At 43.1% G+C, this 21095-nt stretch overlaps 1 protein-coding gene across 1 annotated transcript in view; it reads left to right on the top strand.

Moving 5' to 3' along the window:
* Positions 1-21095, top strand: part of LOC140208209 (uncharacterized) — a 152036-nt gene that overhangs the window by 85643 nt on the left and 45298 nt on the right. The window contains exon 10 of the mRNA XM_072276719.1: positions 18797-18887. Within this exon, the coding sequence (XP_072132820.1) occupies positions 18797-18887 (91 nt within the window). The remainder of the gene's footprint in view (positions 1-18796; positions 18888-21095) is intronic.

Genomic DNA, 21095 nt, shown 5'->3' on the forward strand with positions numbered 1-21095 from the left:
CCTGGGGAAGGAGGAGGGCTTGTGTAGGGTAATGTAATTGGTGGAAATGTACAAAATTCACAACCACTGACATTCAGCTGGGGTTTACTGTAAGAGGCTGGTCTGATGTGGTGACATAATCATGTGAAGTTCAGTTACCATGCTTTGTGATCAGGTTTTGGAGTATAGTAAATGAGTTGTTACGGTTTCTCTTAAAACATAAAACTCCTCACGTTATTTTATTTGCAAAAACCTATAATAGTGTCAAAGTTGTCTAGTGTGATTGATTGTTCCTCCTAAATCTTCCTTACATCCCATGCAACAACTCAGTCCAAAATTCCATTCAAAATGGAGCTGAAACCTTTCTCTTAGGACTATTTTGATATAAGATAAACTAAGAACTATACTTTGGCCTGATAGTAGAGGAAAATCCAGATGACGATGATGAAAACTATAACAACTTTTACTTGATTTCACGGCCATACTTCTCAGAGCATATTCTGCCCATATTTGTAATGGAGGTTACCTTCTCGAGTTAGGAGGTGCATGCAGTGGGGTACAAAGAACGAGAGGTCTGTGATTAGTGTCACCTTCTGTAATAGTGACCATAAAGGCATCACGTCACTGGTGAAGCTCATCTGCTTCAGGGAAAGAGATCTGATCCTTCCCTTAACTGGCCAGGATGTGAACCCAGAGCAGCAACTTTCTGATTCAAAAGTTAGAAAATGCAGTGAACATTCAGCAGGTCAGACAACATTCTTGGGAAAAGAAACAGTATTAACATTTCCCTCCACACATGTCGGTAGCCTCCTGCATTGTTATTATGAGGACCATGACAATTTTGTAAAAGTTGTGTATAATTTATGATTAATTTATTTTCTTTGTGAATGCTACTTGTGCTATATGTTGCTCTGTGCCATCATTGTACCTGGTACATTTTGACAATAAACTTCACTTTCTGCTAGAGGAACAACAGCTCATCTTCTGTCTGGTCATGTCGTAGACTTCCAGACGCTCTAAATTCACTAAATTCTGGTAACTGGTTTTCTCTGTCTATAATCAGAACTGGCCACTTCTGCTGCAAGGCACCCATCTGTAATATTGTCTTGCTTTCTCCTCTTTGCACACTGGAATGCATCACATCTCTTTGTCACCCTTTAACTTTCCCTGTCAATATAGATCCCTAAACAACAGTGGCCTCAAACCATCACAACCATCCCCGTTGTCTCATCATATCTCCAGACCCAGCCTGGAAGAAGCTGTATACAGAATAGCTCACTGTTATAGTCACCATTATAGCCACTGACAAAGTGACCTGCAGTATGCCCTGTCCTGAAATTCCAGTTGTGATTGTAGTAGGTGGCAAATTTCCTATTACAGTATTGATTCCTTTCAATTTTTCCTCACTGGCAGTCAGGGGAAGAATGCTCCCTAAACAGACCAGAAGAGCATATTTTCTTCAACTATCCCTCTGTGTTACATTTTTACTGTCCTCCTCTGTTCTCCAGAAAATATCCCTGTTTTGCATATCCTCTGCACTTCTCCCATGTTGCAATGAAGGGAAACCTTCAGATTCACAAAAAGTCCTTCAATGTTTCCTGTGCTGCAGTCTGTTGACTTTGGTATCTTGAAACAAGCAAAGAAGCTCTAGATGCTAATGACATTGGTGAAGTCTGACCTCATCCATCCTGCCGCATAGATGCTGCTTCAGAGATCCAGTGGGATTTGTAATAATTGGGAGACTGAAGGGTTGAAGTGAATTGTAGATAAATTAGGTGGGGCTGCTGTTTCTATTTGACTTAAAGGGTATTAGTTAACTGATTGGGTTCATGCAGCAGCTGAATGTTTTTGTTTTTTTTTCGAAATTCAAATAGAATAATCAACGTATTGTGAATTCTGAATTAATCAAAATTCATTCATTGACAGACCTGAAGCGTCTGAGTTACAAACCCAGAAGCATAGCCATAGATCATCACACCCATATCCTCGTGGAACAAAGAGCACTCTTCACTTGATACACTTATAACTGATACAGTATTAAATGGAATTAATATTCCCCCCCCCCCCCAAACTGGATAATCTAGTAGTTATTATCAAGCAATTTAATCTGCTGAGGGAATTGTTCTCCGTTATCTTGGTTGCAGTCCACCTAGGCAGATGTGGAGCTGGCAATAGAGGAGCTGAGCACCATAACCAACACAAATGAGGAAGCACGCCTTGAAGTCTTCCTGATTACCACAGAACACTTCAACCAGGCCAGCTTGGCAAAGTCTCTGACAAACTTACCATACCATCTGGTGCCTGCATTTTAGCAAGTCCAATCACCTTGCTGAAGTTCTACTCCTAATACACAGGCAGGGACCTCAGCGCCAGTGGCAAGAACAGGGATGGTAAGGTCAAGGGAGGTGGAAGAGTGTTTAGGGGACTGTTTCGAGGAGTGGGTGAGACTTCATTCAGGCATTCATTTTCCGATCTGACTGAATATGCCATGACTGTCACCGATTTCATTAAGACCATGTGATATTTGCCTCTGAGGCTGATATCAGAATGTCCTTGAAGACTGCAAATCCTCAGAAAGCTTCAGACCCCATTGGTGTGTATGGCAAGATACTGAAAATCTGTGCCATCCAATTGGCTGGAGTGTTCAAGGACATCTTCAGTCTCTGCTGGAGTAGGAGTTTCCTGCTTGCTTCAAAATGGAATCAATCCTACTGGTGTCCAAGAAGAGCAGAGTGAGCTGCCCAAACCACTATAAACCTCTCGCACTCACTTCTGTTATGATGAAGTGTTTTGGAAGATTGATCTTAGTGTTAGAATTGGTTTTGATTTATTATTGTCACATGTACAATGATACAGTGAAAAGCTTGTCTTGCATAGTTTATACCATTCAAATCATTACACAGTGCATTGAGCTAGAATAAGACAAGACAAAATCTTGCAATACTGGCCACCACAGTAGCATAGCAGTTAGTATGATGCTATTACAGCTTGGGGTGTCAAAGTACAGAGTTCAATCCCAGCATCCTCTAGAAGGAGTCTCTGTATGTCCTCCCGTGGAATGCATTAGTTTTCTCGGAGTCCTGTGGTTTCCTCCCACAGTCCAAAGACATACCAGGTAGGATAATTGGTTATTGTAAATTGTCCCATGATTAGGTAAGGGTTAAATTGATGGCTTGCTGGGCGGTGCATTTCAAAGGGCTGTAGCTCTAAACAAATAAATAACACTGCAGAATAAAGTGTAAAAGCTACAGGCAAATAGCAGTGCAGGTAAAATAATAAAGTGCAAGATCATATCGAGGTAGATTGTGAGACGAATAGTCCACCTTATCGTACAAGGAGTTCATTTAAGACATTGAGAACAGAATCTGGGCCCAATGCCATCCATGGGTTCATGCTCCAGAAAACTAATCTTACCTTTTATGACAGTGACTGCAGGTTCATGTTCACTGGAGCTTGTAAGAGTGGGTGGTGAAATACCCACACCATTCAGTTCATAACATGAATAGAGTGTGTTGAGCTCATCAGGAGAGGATGTGCTGTTGTTGACGATGCTGCCTGACTTTGTTGACTTTGTTTTGTAACCCATAATAGTATGTAACCCTTGTCACAGTAGATGGCTGGACTGAAACTCGAATTTGGACTGGCTCGAATTCCTAAGCAACACACATAAGTCAGGCAGCATCCATGGAAATGAGACGTTTTGGGCTGAGACCCGTCCTCAGGACTGGAAAGGAATGGGGAAAACGTCAGAATAAAAAGGGGGGGGAGGGGAAGGAGGATGGCTAGATGGTGATAGGTGGAGCTGGATGGGTGGGAAAGGTAAAGGACTGGAGCGGAAGTAATCTGATAGGAGAGGAGAGTAGACCATTGAGGGAAAAGGTGAAGGAGGAATGGTAAGCAGGTGAGAAGAGGAAGGAGGGATTTTTTTTTCTTCCCTTTCTTGATCCCTTTGTCGCCATCTCTGGAGACAAACTGCTGACTGACATCTTTTCTAAACCTTCCGATTCCCACAGATATCTTCACTATATCTCTTTCCACCCTGTCTCATATAAAAATGTCATTCCCTTTCCTCAGTTCTTTCCTCTCAGCAGCGTCTGTTCCCAGGAAGTGGCCTTCCTCTCCAGAGATGTCCTCCTCCTTTAAAGAACAGGGGTTTTTATTCCTCCAATATTGACACTGCCCTCACCCCCATCTCCTCCATTTCCTGAACGTTCACACTTACCTCATTTTTCAGCCACCTTAAAAAAGATAGAGTTCCTCTTGCTCTTACCTACCACTCTATAAACCTCTGCATCCAACACATCATCAGCAACTTCCGCCATCTCCAAAGGGATCCTACCACGAAATATAACTTTACCTACCTCCCCCACTTTCCACAGGGATCACGCCCTGTGATTCCCTTGTCCATTCATCCCTCCTGTCTAATCCTCTTCCAGGCACTTATCCCTGCAAAAAGCCAAAGTGCTGCAACTGCCCACTGACCTCTTCCCTCCTCTCCATTCATGGTCCCAGACAGCCAGTGCTCCTGATGCAGCCTCCGCTGCATTGGTGAGATTTGTTGTATATTGGAGGACTACACTGTGGAGCACCTCTGCTCCATCCACCAAAAGCAGAACTTCCCTGCGGCCAAACATTTTAATTATGATTCTTATTCCTGTTCTGACATGTCGGTCCATGGCCTCCTCTTGTGCCAAGAAGAGGCCACCCTCAGTGTGGAGGAGCAACACCTTATATTCCATCTGGGTACCCTCGAACTTGATGGCATGAATATGGATTTCTCCTTCTGGTGAAAAAAAATTGCCTCCCGCTCTCCTCTTTTTCCATTCCCCGCTCTGGCCTCTTACCTCTTCTCACCTGCCTAACACCTCACCCTGGGTCCCTTCCTCCTTCCCTTTCCCCTATGGTCCACTTTCCTCTCCTATCAGATTCCTTCCTCTCCAGCATTTATCTTTCCTACCCACCCGGCTCCACCGATCACCTTCTAGCTATCTTCCTTCCCCTCCATCCACCTTTTTATTCTGGCACCCTTTCCAGTCCTGAGGAAGGGTCTTGGACCTTAACATCTCATTTCCATGGCTGCTGCCTGACTGGCTGACCTCTTCCAGCATTTTGTGTTTGGTGCTTTGGATGTCCAACATCTGCAGACTTTCTCAAGTTTAGGATTAACTCCTGGCTGAGCAAAGACTTGGACCCATTGCCACAACAAGTCTACAGTGGACACAATCTCACTGGCTGTCCACTCAGTTTACGAACACCTAGACAGCAGCAAACATACATTAGGCTGCAATTTATCATTTTCAGCTCGACATTCAACATCATCATCCCCCAAGTACTAATCAACAAGCTTCAAGACTTGGGTCTTCCCCTGCAACTGGATCCTTCACTTCCTAATCAGGAGATCACAGTCAGTGCAACTTGACAATAACATCCTTTCTTTGCTGACAATCAACCCAGTCGCATCTGAAAGATTTATGCTTACTTCACTGCTCCACTCCCTCTGCACTCATGACTGTGTGGCTAGGAACATCACAAATAGTACTGTACGTATCAATTTGCCACTAACGCCACCCTTGCTGGCAGAACCAGAAATTCCATAAGGAGGCCTAGAGAAGTGAGATAAACCTTGCTTTAATCTCAGCAAGACCATGGAATTGATTGTGGACACAGGAAAGGCAAATTTGGAGAAATTTTCTCTTTCTTGAGGGATCAGCAGTGGGAAGAGTGAGCTGCTTCCAGTTCTTGGTGTCAACAGCTCAGAGAAGCTACCTTGAACTAAACATATTGATGCAATCACAAAGAAGGCACACTAGCACTTCTACTTCATTAAAAGTTTGAGGAGATTTTGTGCGTCACCAAAGCCTCAGAGTCAGAATCGCGTTATGTCATGAAATTTGTTATTTTACAGCAGTAGTACAGTGCAAGACAGAAAAATTACTCTATTACAAAATAAATAAATAGTACAAAGGCAGTTCAGAAATCTTATACAGGTGGAGAAGAAGCTGTTCTTAAAATAGTCTCCAGTATCTCATCGTGAAAACTTCTATAGATGCACGGTGGAGCGCATTCTGACAGGGTCGCATCACAACCTCCATTGTACAGCATTGCAGGAGGCTGTAGAGTTGTAGACTCCACCAGTTCCATCAAGGGCACAACTCTGCCCACCATCGACAACATCTTAAAAAGTGGTGCCTCAAGAAGGTGGTATCTGTCATTAAAGACCTTCACAATCTGGAATATGCTCTCTTTGCTTTACTAATGTTCATGTGGAGGTAAAGGACACTGAAGGTGCACACTCAGCATTTTAGGAACAGCTTCTTCCACACCACCATCAGATTTCTGAATGGTCCATGCACAATACCTCATTATTTCTCTTTTGATCTATTTATTTATTTTGTAGCCTATAGCAATTTTTATTTCTTACAGTGTATTGTTGTGGCAAAACAATACATTTCACAATATAATACAATGAGAATGAGCTAAAAGTCCTTTTCAAGCTGAATCCTAATCTTATTCAGCGAGCTGGAATGAAAATCAAATTGTTTAAAAACCTCTGTGTGTCACAGTTCCCATTGAGATGCTGGACTGCATAATGGGAGAGAGAGTTCATAAGAAGCTGGGGCTGAGGGCAGTCAGGACAACCTGCATGCCGCGGTTCCCGAGGAGATGTTGGATCGTGCGTAGTTTCTTATTGCTCAGTTAGAGCAGTGGGGATCCCAGGCAGGATGGTGGAATGCTCCTGTTGTGGGATGTGAGAAGGCAGGAAGACCTCCAGTGTCCCTGACGACTACAGCTGCAAGAAATGCATCCAGCTGCAGCTTCTTTCAGACCGTGTTATGGTATTGGAGCTGGAACTGGATGAACTCTGGACCATTTGTGGGGGGGTGGTGGGGGTGCTGAGTGGTTGATCGGCAGGACTTACAGAGAGGTAGTTACACTCAAGTTTCATGACATGAGTAACTGTGTGACCATCAGGAGACTGAAAGGGGATTGGCTGGCAGTGCAGAATATCACTGTAACCATTCTCCTCAACAACAGGTATATTGCTTTGAATATTGTTGGAGGCAATAACCTAGCAAAGGAAAGCCACAGCTGTCAGGTCTCTGGTACTGAGTCTGGCTCTGTGGCTTAGAAGGGAAGGTGGGGGGAAAAGAGGCAAGCGGCAGTGATAGGGGATTCATTGATTAGGGGAACAGACAGGAGGCTTTTTTTGGATGAGAATGAGATTCCTGGATAGCATGTTGCCTCCGGATGAGTCCACAGCATTCTTAAGTTGGAGGATGAACAGCCAAAAGTCATGGCCCAACGTGGTACCAATGACAGGAGTAGGAAGGGTAACGAGATATTGCAAGGCGAGTTCAGGGATTTAGGTGTTAAGCTAAAGGACAGAGGGTGGTGAAAGGGAGGAATAAATTGCCAGCAGAAGTGGTGGATATGGGTCTTGATTTCAAATTTTAAGAGAAATTTGGATAGGCACATGGATGGGAAGGGTCTGGAGGACTATGGCCCGAGTGCAGATCGATGGGACTAAGTAGGTTAATAGTCTGGCACAGATTAGATGGGATGAAGGATCTGTTTCTGTGCTGAGGTGTTCTATGACTCTGTTGTGGCACTAGAATAATGCTTATGCCATGCCTGATCTTACTAGGAAACAAATGCAAGTAAACATATTCAAACAGTTTACAGGAATACAAGGATGAGTGATGCTTGAAATAGATAGCTCGACAGAGCTTTTAGTGAGGATTTTACAAGATGATCATTGTCTGTGGGTCAATTCCAAATATACATATGCCTTCATAATGAAGGCTAAGAAATTGAGGGCAAGTGAAATCTAAAGCAGAGATATCTTAACATTAGGATTGTTGAAGTTTTGCTCAATGATCCCAAAGCCATGATAACAATTCCAAATAGAGCAAGGAATTATATTATCTGTTGTGTCTGTACACAACCACATATCAATAAAATAAAAGCACACATGCAGGAAATAGCTTTAACTAGTGTATTCACATTGCAATGAGAGAGACAACAATGTGTATGTGTAGACAACAGCGCAAGAGCAGACAAAAGATCAATATATCATGCTAAGTGGAGGAGGGGTCATTGTTCTGAAATAAATAAATCCATATATTATACTACTTTTTCCCTGTAGGTCTGTTGTACTGATGGTTGAAATTTTGACGTTGGGGACAAGTATTCAATGGAAGTCCAGTGCACACCGGGTTTTGCAAGAAAAAAGTGTTTCATGTGTTACTTCCCAAATTTTAACAGTTCTGCTAATGAAACGGCTGCAGAATTCATGAATTATGGCAATTAACAAACAGTGAAATAGAGATACTTTAATATTATTCTTCCAAAACTGCTAACAGGCCATTTGGTCTCAATAAATTTTGATCTTTCTCTTCAGAAAGGGGATTCATAATATTAGCTGGAAATTATTTGTTACTATAAATACATAGTGTGTTTGGGTAATTGTGGAGATTGTAGTCGAATAACAGTTGCATTAATAGAAGGAATCAAGACGAAGGGTCTCGGCCTGAAACGTCGACTGCACCTCTTCCTACAGATGCTGCTTGGCCTGCTGCGTTCACCAGCAACTTTGATGTGTGTTGCTTGAATTTCCAGCATCTGCAGAATTCCTGTTGTTTGTGAAGGAATCAAGAGGCCGCTTTTGACTGGAAATTCTGTGTCCTCCATTCAACAAACAGGGGAAAGAGTCTAAAAAATGAGCTTTAATTTAAGGAAAAGCACAAAAAATTATGATATTGCAAAAAGAAATATAAGGCATGTGAAGAAATTAAAAATTGCACTCTCCAAATGTATGCAATGGATATAATCTTCAGACGAGCATAACAAGTATCTATCAAATAGAACAGACCTATTTTGCAGATTGTATAAAACAATGATTGCAGAGCAAGTCAGTGTGTCTTGGAGTCCAGTTTTCTTGTAACGAAGAAAAACAAGTGGCCTGTAGACCTATAGATATTTGCGTATGTGAGGAAGTATTAGAGTTATTGACCACATATAAAATGACAAAGTTTAATTGAATAGTTGTTAATGTATCATAATTGTTACATGGTATATCAATTTGTTTTCCTTGGATTTGACTGAAATATCAGCACGTCACAAATCACAAATCAGTACTGCATGTGAGGAACAACAGGAATTCTGCAGATGCTGGAAATTCAAGCAACACACATCAAGGTTGCTGGTGAACGCAGCAGGCCAGGCAGCATCTCTACCTCTTCCTGGAGATGCTGCCTGGCCTGCTGCGTTCACCAGCAACTTTGATGTGTGTTGCCTGCATATGAGGATATTATTGTGTAAATATGGTAGGTTTTTGGTACATTCACATACATAAGTTCGGAACTGAAAGATGCTAGTTCTGATCAATTTGACAAAGCATAATGTGAACTATTAAAACTCGAGTTAGGTAAGGATAGGTTTTATCAATGTCTAGTATGGAGGCCTTCTATAGTGAATGATAACCTAAACACATTGATGTCCTTGGTGTCTCAGAATTAAATAGGAATACTGTTTTTACTGGGTCATTGTTTAAACACTTAGTAGGTTGTTAAACCGGGAAGACCGCTTGTTGCACTTGGCAAAAGAAGGAGGTCGGCATTATTTGGAAGACACAACCATTCAATTACGTCTGCCACATGAGCACAAAGCAACACCAGCACAACTGCAGGGGAGTTCCCAGTAATCTGCATGCACTCTTCGGGAAGTCATCGTATTTTGCATTTTGCTGCTAATGTTATTTTCATGATGTTGAAAAGATGCAGGTAGTTTCCCATTGTCTAACAACAAATGCAAAGTGGAACAAATTACCAATGAACAACTATGCTGTGATTATCAGTGTACCTAAATGAAAACAATTGGGCGGCGCCAACTTTTGTTGGTAGAAATGGATATTTATTCATGTTCCAATTAGTGGTGACCAATCAGATTCCTATCCTATTTGTAAATGAAAATTACCTTTGATGGTTTGACAAAGAGCTGGAAAGTTCATTTGCCATATACGTTGATATCTATGGTGTTCTTCATCTCCACTAGTATCGCATTTAGATATATTCTTGAACCTGAAGACCGTCCTTCATTGGCTTAATAGTAAGTCTGTGCCTTTTACAGAGAACCCATAGTTGTAATGTTATTGGATTAGTAATCCAGAGATCATCCTTTATATCCTAACTCCACTGATAGGAAATTTATATTCAGTAATTGAAATAAATCAGGAATTTAATAACAATAGCATCAGTTATTGCACAAAACTAAGGCATTATTATGATGAACAAACAAGAGGAATTCTGCAGATGCTGGAAATCCAAGCAACACGCTCAAAATGCTGGAGGAACTCAGAAGACCAGGCAGCATCTATAGAAAACAGTTCCAATCACACAGTCTTTTTTCTTTTCCATACTCTTTTTCTTACGGTACTCTTTTCCATAGTTGCTGCCTGGCCTGCTGAGTTCCTCCAGCACTTTGTGTGTGTGTTGCATTATTATGATATCTTTTTTCACTTAGTCCCTTGAAAAATAAAATCTGCTGTTCTTGCCCATTCAGCCATTGAATGGAGCGAAAGCAATGTGGTTGATTCTGAACTGCTCAAGTGTAGATGTGAAGTTGGAGAGTAAGTGCTAGCCTTACCAGTAAAATACCTACATCGTTTGAATGATTAAATCCTACTACAGCCAACTTACCTTGTGGAGTGAAACCTGTTGTGAGTCATATGGTTTCTTTGCCCTTGGATTGTGCTTTCCTCATGCTCTGCCTTGAAATGGTCCAGAATGATTTCTAAACATGTGCATCTATTCCGAAATGTCCACTGTCCTCAATGTTCATCAAAATACATTTAATTTTTTAATCCTTGTTCATGGCAAAACTATACTTAAGTGTGACTGGAACCTCATTCTTTGCTAAGGTGTTAAAGAGAGCCAGTATTTGTTATTGGTAGTACTTTTAGCCATGTATTAATGAGGATGGGTATGTGGGAAATGGACCTGCGCTCGCTATGTGTACTCCTATCAACTGGCTCAGACATGGTCAGAATTTGCAAAGGGACACCAACCTAGAATACCAGGTGCAGTAGACTCAAGAAAACAACATTATTCAACCAGAATATTGAATCAATGTCTGAACAAGAATTTCAATCACGTTGCTTATGTGTAAACAAAAGGTGTAACAGTAGTTAGCTTTATAACCTTCTCTTCAGTTAGCTTTAAAACCTTCTCTTCCACTCTAGTATCCCCTTTACATTAAACCCTGAAATAATGGAATATCTAATTACTTTCTGTTTGTGAAGAAATCCTTAAACATATTTTCCTATTTGCATGACTCTCACCAAAGACATCACATTCTACATCTTGCTGTTGCATTTCATTTCCATGAGACTGAAGAGAATGATTGAAGCATAATGATTGTGTACTTCTATCGCACAATGAAAGATTAGTTAGCACTTTCACAAATTTCTACTGCCTGACACCTGCCCACAAAGGAATATAGTGTACTGTTAAAACCATTTTTTTAACTTTTTACCTAATTAATTTTTAGTGTATGATGTAAACTGAATACGTTTAAAGCCCATGAGATACAATTGATATCCAATTTATAAAGGAAATTACAATTCGCCTGTGACTTTGCTTATGAGTATTCAGAGCAACCATGTTATCAGATATAAATTGTGTCCCCCAGGTCAATCTAATGTTTTCATTATACATATTAAGGCAACAGCATATGAAAAATACTGTAATAGTGAAAATAAGCTTACTATGATTTCACGTTCAATGCAAGTGCACGAAGAATCTCCTGACAGCTGCTTGCTGGTTTCATAAATAACAAAGTATACTTGCAGCCTCTTCTCCAAAAAGCTTGTTGTGTACAGCGGAAGACCTTTAAGAAGTTGCAGGAAATATAAAGAAATTGGTTAGAATCAAAATTTAATCTTCCAGCTCCTGGATGTAGAACAGCAACAGAAAGCGGTAACAAATCCCAGCCCAAAAGATGCTCACTTCTCTCCATGGGCCTCCTGAATAGCAACTAGGATTGTTCAGCATTGGCCCTGAGTGGCAGAACGGAATGCTGTTACAAGAATCACCCTTGTAATAATGATCTGCGAGGCAACGGAGAAGCTGTATGTACCACCAAGTAACTTTTATTGTCTCAACTAAGAAGCATGTGGGTCCATAAGCTAACTACCTGTGTACACCCCACTAGAATCCCTGACACTCCATGAACCGTCAATCAAGTGTAGCCCCCCTGGCCAGCCTCAGGGTCGCTCAGCTTGCTGTCATCTAGGGAAACAGCCCTCGGCCCCGCCAAACTGGGTAATTAGTTTGTATGGATGCTGTGTGATGTACCCCACCCCACCCAAATAACAGACAACACACCAGATACGATTAAATGATTTACAGTTTATAGATATTACTGGAACTATATAATTAATAGAGAATAAAATATAAAAGGAAAATAAAAGGCGCCACACTTATCAAAGTTCAATCTCTTCGTGCACAAACAGTTGGAGCTCAGGACCCTTCTTCTTCACCCTGCGACCACTTGGACCACCTCGACCTGCCGCCTGGGACCAACAACAGTGGTCGACCAGACGCTCCACCCGAGTCCGTCTCCGTCTCCTCTCCTCGCCGAACGTCCCGCTCGGGGACCGACCCCGTTAGCGGACTCACAGCACCTGGTCCATCCTCTGTCTCTCTCTCTCCCGCCTTCTCCCCCAAAAACCCACAAATACAATATCTTCAAATACACCAAAAACATAACAACTATCCCAATTGGTTCATAACATATTCTTATCACACTCTAACCCAAAACAAGCTGATAGTGCAAGAACTTTCTCAGCGTTTAACATAACAAAGAAGCATTCCCAAGTATAACATAAAAAAGAAGCCATTTTAATTAGCTTACGCAGTAACATAAAAGGCAAAACCCCCTTACAGAAGAGAAAAGGTATTACTGGGGAAGGGGGTCTACACTAGCCAGGCATTCCTTATGGATCAGCCTCCACGTGTCTGTGGAGTCCTCCTGTTCTACGATGGTTGTTCTCTGGTTGCTGGAAAGTTATTGCCCCCAGCACACTTGAAGCATCTGCTTTTATATCCATTTCTTACCAGTTCAAATATTGCATTCTAGTGTCATTGGCTGCAGGTCATGTGTCTGACCTTTTACACCTCATTATTGGTTCTGCACCAGGCTAGCATCCATTTATTACCTTCTTCCCGGCAAGTAACAATCGGTAATTTATGGCTCATTGTTTTCAATTAGCAACGAGCTTGATTCATGCAGAACGGATACTGACTCCAACAATCAGAAGCCTGCATGTTATATCCAACCAATAAACATCTCACAAATAACTTCTTATCTGGAAATTATCTCTAGTCCAAAAGGTTACCTGAGGCATGATTATGTCTACTTGAAAACACTGATCAAGCCAAGCAACTAACATACAAAATGGAGAACCCAGTCTTCTTCATAAAATGGCAGCCTCCATTTCCTCATTCATGCGAGAATAAAGGCAATTGATCCGTCTGCTTCCACCGCCTTCGATTCATTCGAGTTCACTGATTTGCAGACTGTAGTTCTTTCTGGTCAGCAATGCATAGGTAACCCATAACCACCACTTTATTAAAAGCAATAACTGAGACCATTCACCCTTTAAATGCCTACTTCTACAAATATCATATTCATAGTCATAGTTATAATCATACTTTATTGACCCAGGGGAAATTGGTTTTCCTTACAGTTGCACCATAAATAATAAATAGTAATAAAACCGTAAATAGTTAAATAGTAATATGTAAATTATTTATGCAGGAAATAAGTCCAGAACCAGCCTATTGGCTCAGGGTGTCTGACCCTCCAAGGGAGGAGTTGTAAAGTTTGATGGCCACAGGCAGGAATGACTTCCTATGACGCTCAGTGTTGCATCTCGGAGGAATGAGTCTCTGACTGAATGTACTCCTGTGCCCAACCAGTACATTATGTAGTGGATGGGAGACATTGACCAAGATGGCATGCAACTTGGACAGCATCCTCTTTTCAGACACCACCGTCAGAGAGTCCAGTTCCATCCCCACAACAGCACTGGCCTTACGAATGAGTTTGTTGATTCTGTTGGTGTCTGCTACCCTCAGCCTGCTGCCCCAGCACACAACAGCAAACATGATAGCACTGGTCACCACAGACTCGTAGAACGTCCTCAGCATCATCCGGCAGATGTTAAAAATGTATGTTCTCAGTGGAATCGGCAGTGGAGATACAGCACTAGGTTGTTCAGGAATTGCCAGCGATTGAACCTAATATTTAATGATAATTTCTTGCATTAAGTGGAATTTTTAAATGTGATTTTGGAACATGGAGAGTGATGTGACACTTAGGCTGGGGAATGTGCTCAAGTAACCCATACCAGTGAGAGAGTTTCACTGTAGGAATGATGCTATTTGTATTTTTCAAAGGTTTGGATTTTTAAAATTGATTTTCCTGAATGCCTTTAAGTAATACTGGATGTTTTAGCCACTTAAAAATAATGTGAGCATTTTTAGTAGCAAATAACCCTCACTGGTATTTGTGTATTTTGAAAATAGTGATAGCCGTGACCACTATATAAAGTGGATGTCTGGCTTAGCCAGTTTTTGAATTCTTTTCAAGTGCTTTGTGAATGGGATTTAGGATTTGTATATTCACTATATCCCATACACAGCCCCAGTCTCCAACACCCAAACTCCCACTGCCCCAGGCACAAAACTTTAACATTAATGATGTGGTAGCTTTTGAAGTGGAAGTTGATGCCACTGTGTACATACATCTATTGATGCCCCTGGACACATCTTCAGTGATGTTCCTGGAATCATCGGGTGTTTCGGGTCTTTCAACATCATACAACCTCCTCCAGGTGACCCAGCCGGGGCTGATCAGACCCCAGCTTGTGTCCAGATGGCTAGCTACTTATGACTCCACGGCTCCCCTCTTTTGAGCCACAGCCATCTTGAGGACCTCTCTGCCGCATCGGTGGTACTGCGGATGGCTCTCCTCTTCCTCTCTCCCTCGATGCCCAAAGTGCTGAAGGCTCTAATTAAAGAATGGGCTACGAATCCCCTACAACCAGCCTCCACTGGGAGACACCTCGCTCTCCATCCAGCCTGCTGACAGTTGCTGTCCAGTCCTGTGTACTTGGAGAGCTTCCTTTCAAAGGCCTCTTCCAAGCTATCTTCCCATGGGACTGTCAGCTCCAGCAGGACCACTTGCTTAGTAGACCCAGACAGTAGGACAATGTCTGGTCGCAGAGTGGTGGCTGCGTTATGGTTGGGGAACTTCAGCTGCACTTCAAGGTCCACCAACAGCTGCCAGTCCCTTGCAGAGGTCAGAATGCCTGCAGATGTTCTTTTGGCAGGTATTGGCTGCTCTCCAGCTCTGACAAAGGCAATGGTCTGCTTGGAGGGTCGGGACCGCTTCGCCCACTCAACTCTTGCGCTGACGGCTTCAGCGATGGTCTTCAGGACCTGATCATGCCTCCACCTGTACCGTCCCTCACCAAGTGCCCTTGCACAGCCGCTGAGGATGTGCTCCAGGTTTCCTCGTTTGGAGCACAGTGGGCATGCAGATGACTCTGCCTTGCCCCATGTGTGCAGGTTTGATGGGCTTGGAAGCACATCGTACACTGCCTGGATGAGAAATTGGATGCGGTGTGGTTCGGCTTTCCAAAGATCAACCCAGGTCACTTTCCTCTCAACCGCATTCTCCCATCTTGTCCAAGCTCCCTGTTGCTTCATTCCCACCGCCTTGCAGGTTCTCGTCTCCTCCACTACTGCTCTCACCTCCTCCTGAACTAGACGACGCCTTTCCTTCCCTCTGGTGTCCATTTGGGGAGTTGGAAAGGATCCTAGCCCAGCTTGGCCTCGTGTGACCACTCCCACCAGCCTCCTGTGACGCAGCCTCGCCTCTGCCTCCTGAACAGCTTCCTCTGCCCTCCACTTCCTGCCAGTACTTACTTGGATCCCTGCTCTAGCCACCTTCGGGTCACTTGAGTCCCTATACTGTAGCACTTCTCTGGCTCTTGTTACCTTGAATTCTTCCTCCAAGGATTTGAAGGGCAGTTGCAGTTTGTTGTGGTGTCCATAGAGTGCGATGCTGTTCAGGCTCTTTGGCAGCCCCAGCCATCTCCTGAGGTCGTTGCTAACCCTCCTCTCTAAGGTTTCGACTGTCGAGATCGGAACTGCATAGACGAGGAGGGGCCACAGGATTCTGGGAAGAATGCCATGCTGATACACCCAGGCTTTAAACTTCCCAGGTAGGCCAGACTTGTCCATAGATTTCAGCCAGCCATCCAACTTGGTGCAGGTTGCCTGAATGGATGTTGTGTCCCTTAAAGAGCTGTCAAAAACTTTGCCTAAGCTCTTGACTGGCTTTTCTGTGATGGTTGGGATGGCTGTGTCTGCGATGCTGAACCGGAACTTGTTCTCCACCTTCCCTTTCCTCAGCATCATCGATCTTGATTTGGCAGGTTTGAAACGCATCTGGGCCCACTCCACCAACTTTTCGAGCCCCTGCAGAATCCACTGGCAGCCTGGGACTGATTCTGTAGTGACCGTGAGGTCATCCATGAATGCCCTGATAGGTGGTTGCTGTTGAGTGGAATTCATTCTGGGCCCTCTGCACTCTGGTTCAGCAGACTTAGTGAGCATGTTCATGGCCAGGGAGAACAGTGTCACTGAGATAGTCCACCCTGTGATGATGCCGATCTCCACCTTGTGCCAGGTTGATGTAATTGCTCCTGAAGAGACCCTCATCCTGAAGTTGTTGTAATAATCAGCGATAAGGTCTCTGATTCTGCTGGGGACGTGATATTTGGTCAGTGTGAGCTTCACCAGCTTGTGCGGAATGGAGCCATATGCAATTGCCAGGTCGAGCCACAAGACTGACAGGTTGCCCTTGTTCTCTCTGGCCTCCCTGATGAGCTGTGTCACCACACCGATGTGCTCCATACAGCCCGGCATCCCTGAAATGCCACCCTTCTGGACTGATGTATCAATATAGGTGTTCTTTGCTAGGTATATAGGTGTTCTTTGCTAGGTAGGTGCACAGTTGATTAGAAACGGCACTGAAGAAGATCTTTGCCTTGACACACAGCAGGGAGATGATGTGAATCTGGGTGGCATTTTCCTCCTTCGGAAGCCACACCCCTTCAGCCACTCTCCGCTGTTCTGGGATTTTCTCCCTTCTCCAGAAGATTCTCAGGATCTTCCACAGACGCAGCAGGAGTTTGGAGCAGTTCTTGTACACTTTGTACGAGGTGTTGTTTGGTCCTGGAGCCGAGCTTGCCCTTGCTTTGCGGTCGACCTCTCTGGCTTCTTTTAGTTGCAGCTCTGATTGAACTGCACATCCGGTTCAGGTGGGTCTATTAGGATGTCGCACTCTCCCAACTCCTGCTCTCTTTCAGGATCATTATATATCTTCTTCAGATGTTGGTCTATGTCTTCCTGCGAACAGGCCAGTTTCCCACTGCGCTTCTCCCCCAGCAACTCCTTGGTGAACTTGAAGGGGTTGGCGATAAAGGCAGCACGTTTTCGGGCCCTTTCACGCCGCCGCCTCTGATGCCACTCTGCCCGGCGGAGGACCCTGATCTCCTTTCGTAGAATGCACATCAGCTGGGCCAAGCCAATGCGCTCCTCTTCTCCTGCCTCCTTGTATTGGGACTTCAGCGCTTTCATCTCCTGCCTGATGTTGTGGATCCTCAATGCTGTTTGGTTCTTCGAGTAAGATGTTTTGGAGACTTCCTTCTCCTCTTCTCCGAACCGTTCAGCTGCGATACTGACAATAATTGTTGTCATAGCTTGCAGCTTCCTATCAACCCCTCCCTTCGCCGTTGCCTCCAGAATTTGGTTAACATCTTCATCAAACTGCTTCCACAGTGAAGTCATGTTAGCTGCAGGCCATTTGATCCACCTCCTGTTAGACTTCATGTTAAGGGGATTAGTTTGCAACACTTGGAGGTTCCGGGCGCTATGGGATGACTCCGGGCCTGGCCCCTCCTTCGCCTCACCAGGTTGGACACCTGCGCGTTGTGCTGCTCCTGCTCCCGCCAAACACTTCATCCTCGCTTGGTGGATCTTCAAGCCGCGATCGTTCTTGCAGATTTTGCCACATGCACACTGCTTCCTCATCGTCGTTTGTTCATTGCCTGGGTCTGATGTCGTTGTGTCCATCCGACTGGGGTGCTCATCCTCCCTCCCTCTCGGGCACCCCTGGGGTTATCTTTCCCTTAGATTCATGGTAGCTTTTGTGGGGGTCCTCCTCTCAGAGGGCACAGATTGGGTTGCCAGCTTGTTCTGCCCTGGTTACCATCTCTCTGGGCTGTCACTGACTCTCCAGTCGTCACCACTCTTTTGCGGTTGTCACCCAGTCTTTCCTGGTTGTCACTGATGAACTCACTCAATAAGATAGGCAAAGACATTTTTCCATGACTGAGGTGTCCAGCACTGGCAGTAACATTTAGTGTGCAGATTCACAGCATTTTTTAACACTTCCTTCCAGTCAAATTCCATGGCAGGTACATACATGATTAACACAAAGCTAATGCATCATGGTTAATAATTCGATGTCAACTGAAATCACTTAATCAATATTCTTTGTGTATTTAATCTCTCTTGTAACATCACACTGTAAAAAAACTGAAATTAATGGGCAGGTTTGGAAATTTATTCTGGGCTACTTTCAATCTTATTTTTTGTGTTTTGTAAGTTTGGCTGTTTGTTATGGGTAGGTTGATTAATTACATTTCAGAAATATAATATAAGCATTTCTAATAAATTGTCAGGTACGTCCCCACACCAAATGATATTCAAAAATACAACGCGTACAAAGGCTCTCAGTCTGATCTCCATATTGTCGACCAATACATGATGGAGGTAAGTGGTCTTATGTAACCCTGTGGTATGTCGTACAAGTTAAGTTTCCCAACAAATGTTTAATTTCAAAGTTGATTGTACATTACAAGAAGAATCAGAAAATTGTTTGTATCACTGGAATTCTTACTGTCAGGGACTCACCTTATTGTTATCACTCATCTTATTGAGACAGTGCTGACTGATTATTAGTCAATTTCTTGAGCTCTTATCTCTCTCTCAATAATTGAGAGGAGCAAGGTATAAGCTTCAAAGGGTTACTTTTCTTGGAAACTTTCTTTTATTACTAAATTATTTCTTGGACGCAGAAGCAGGTTTTATGTTATCTCTACCACATGCAGGAATACTTAACTTACTGTAGGTTACTTTAATGAAAATTGGACAAGTGCTAATTTAGGGGGAGAAGGTGGTAAAACTGGGTGTTTTCTCTGAAGTATTCCCATGTGGAATTGATTTTTGCCCCAAATGCACATGAAAATTGGTTATATCCCAAATGGATCACAGTTGTGCTTATTTGAAGATACGTCATACATTTTGAAAGCTCATTCAGCCTTTTTGAGTCGTGAATGAGCTTTCAGGAATGACATGCTTTCACTTCAGAACTACAAGGAATGATGCATGCCTCATTGAATGTTACTTTGGAATGTTGCCTAGGAAACTTGGTCACAATCTCCTGATTTGTATTTGTTTTTGGGTCTTCTCAAAACAGCCACTTTTGAAAAGTACCACCTTTCTTGCAGGCCCCAGTGTGTGCCAAGAACTCCATTCAGATCGATTCCCTTATATGCTACTTCTGTTCCCAATCTATAGTACAAACACCAACAACTCACCACAATCCTCTGATAACACCCAACCCTTGTAGTCACTTGATCACTTCAGTGGTGAGGAAGATGTTGGAGTTGATCGTTGAGGATGTGGTTTTGGAGTATTTGGAGGCACAGGATAAAATAGGACAAAGTCAGCATGGTTTCCTTAAGGAAAATTCTTGCCTGACAAATCTGTTGGAATCATTTGAGGAAATAACAAGTAGGAGAGATGAAGGAGAATCAATAGATGTTGTGTACTTGGATTTTTAGAAAGCCTTTAACAAGGTGCTGCACATGAGGCTGCTTAATAAGATAAGAGCGCATGGTATTACAGGAAAGATACTCGCATGGATAGAGCATTGGCTGATGGGCATAAGGCAAAGAGGGTGAACAAAGGGAGCTTTTACTGATTGGCTGCTAGTGACCAGTCGTGTTTCACAGGGGTTGGTGTTGGGACCGCTTTCTTTTACATTGCATGTCAATGATTTGAGTGGTGGATTTGTTGGCTTTGTGGCCAAGTTTGTGCATGTTATGGTGATAGGTGGAGGGCCAGGAAGTATTGAGGAAACAGGGAGACTGCAGAAAGACTTAGACAAATTAGGAGAATGGGAAAAGAAGTGGCAGATGGAATACAGTGTCAAAAAGTGTATGGTCATCCACTTTGGTGATGGGATAAAAGAATCAAAGAATAAAAATTTTCTAAATGGGGAAAAAATTCAAAAATCTGAGGCGCAAAGGGACTTGGAGTCCTCGTGCAGGATTCCCTAAAGGTTAATTTGCAGGTTGAGTCTGTGATGCGGAAGGCAAATGCAATGTTAGCATTCATTTTGAGAGGACTAGAGTATAAAAGCAAGGATGTAATTTTGAGGCTTTATAAAGCACTGGTGAGGACTTGCTTGGAGTATTATGACTAGTTTTGGGCTCCTTATTTAAGAAAGGATGTGTTGATGTTGGAGAGGGCTCAGGGAAGGTTCACAAGAGTGATTCCAGGAATGAAAGGTTTAACATTTGAGGAACAATTGATGATCAGATGCTGCAGAGATATTCGCAGGTGTAGTTTTATTCTCTATTTCAAAGTGTGCATAAAAGGCATTGAGCCCATCTGGGAGTGAAGCATCACAGTTATTTATGATGTTAGGCTTCACCTTCTTGGACGTAATGGCCTGCAAACCAGTTGGCAGGAGATGTTTGGAATTTTCTTGCAGCAGCATCAGTTTATGCCAGAACACTTTGTAATCTGAAATTTATAGATATTATTAGTTGAAGGTATCATGGAATTTATGGAAAAAGGTAGCTCTGAAAGCCTGGAAGTATTAATCGCACAGGATATCAGCGACTCACCAACTTACAGAATTTTCAAAAGGATCTTTGTAATAAATTCCCCAATGCAAACCATTTTCTCTTT

Source organism: Mobula birostris, chromosome 2 (assembly GCF_030028105.1).
Source record: "Mobula birostris isolate sMobBir1 chromosome 2, sMobBir1.hap1, whole genome shotgun sequence".
Lineage (NCBI taxonomy): Eukaryota > Metazoa > Chordata > Chondrichthyes > Myliobatiformes > Myliobatidae > Mobula > Mobula birostris.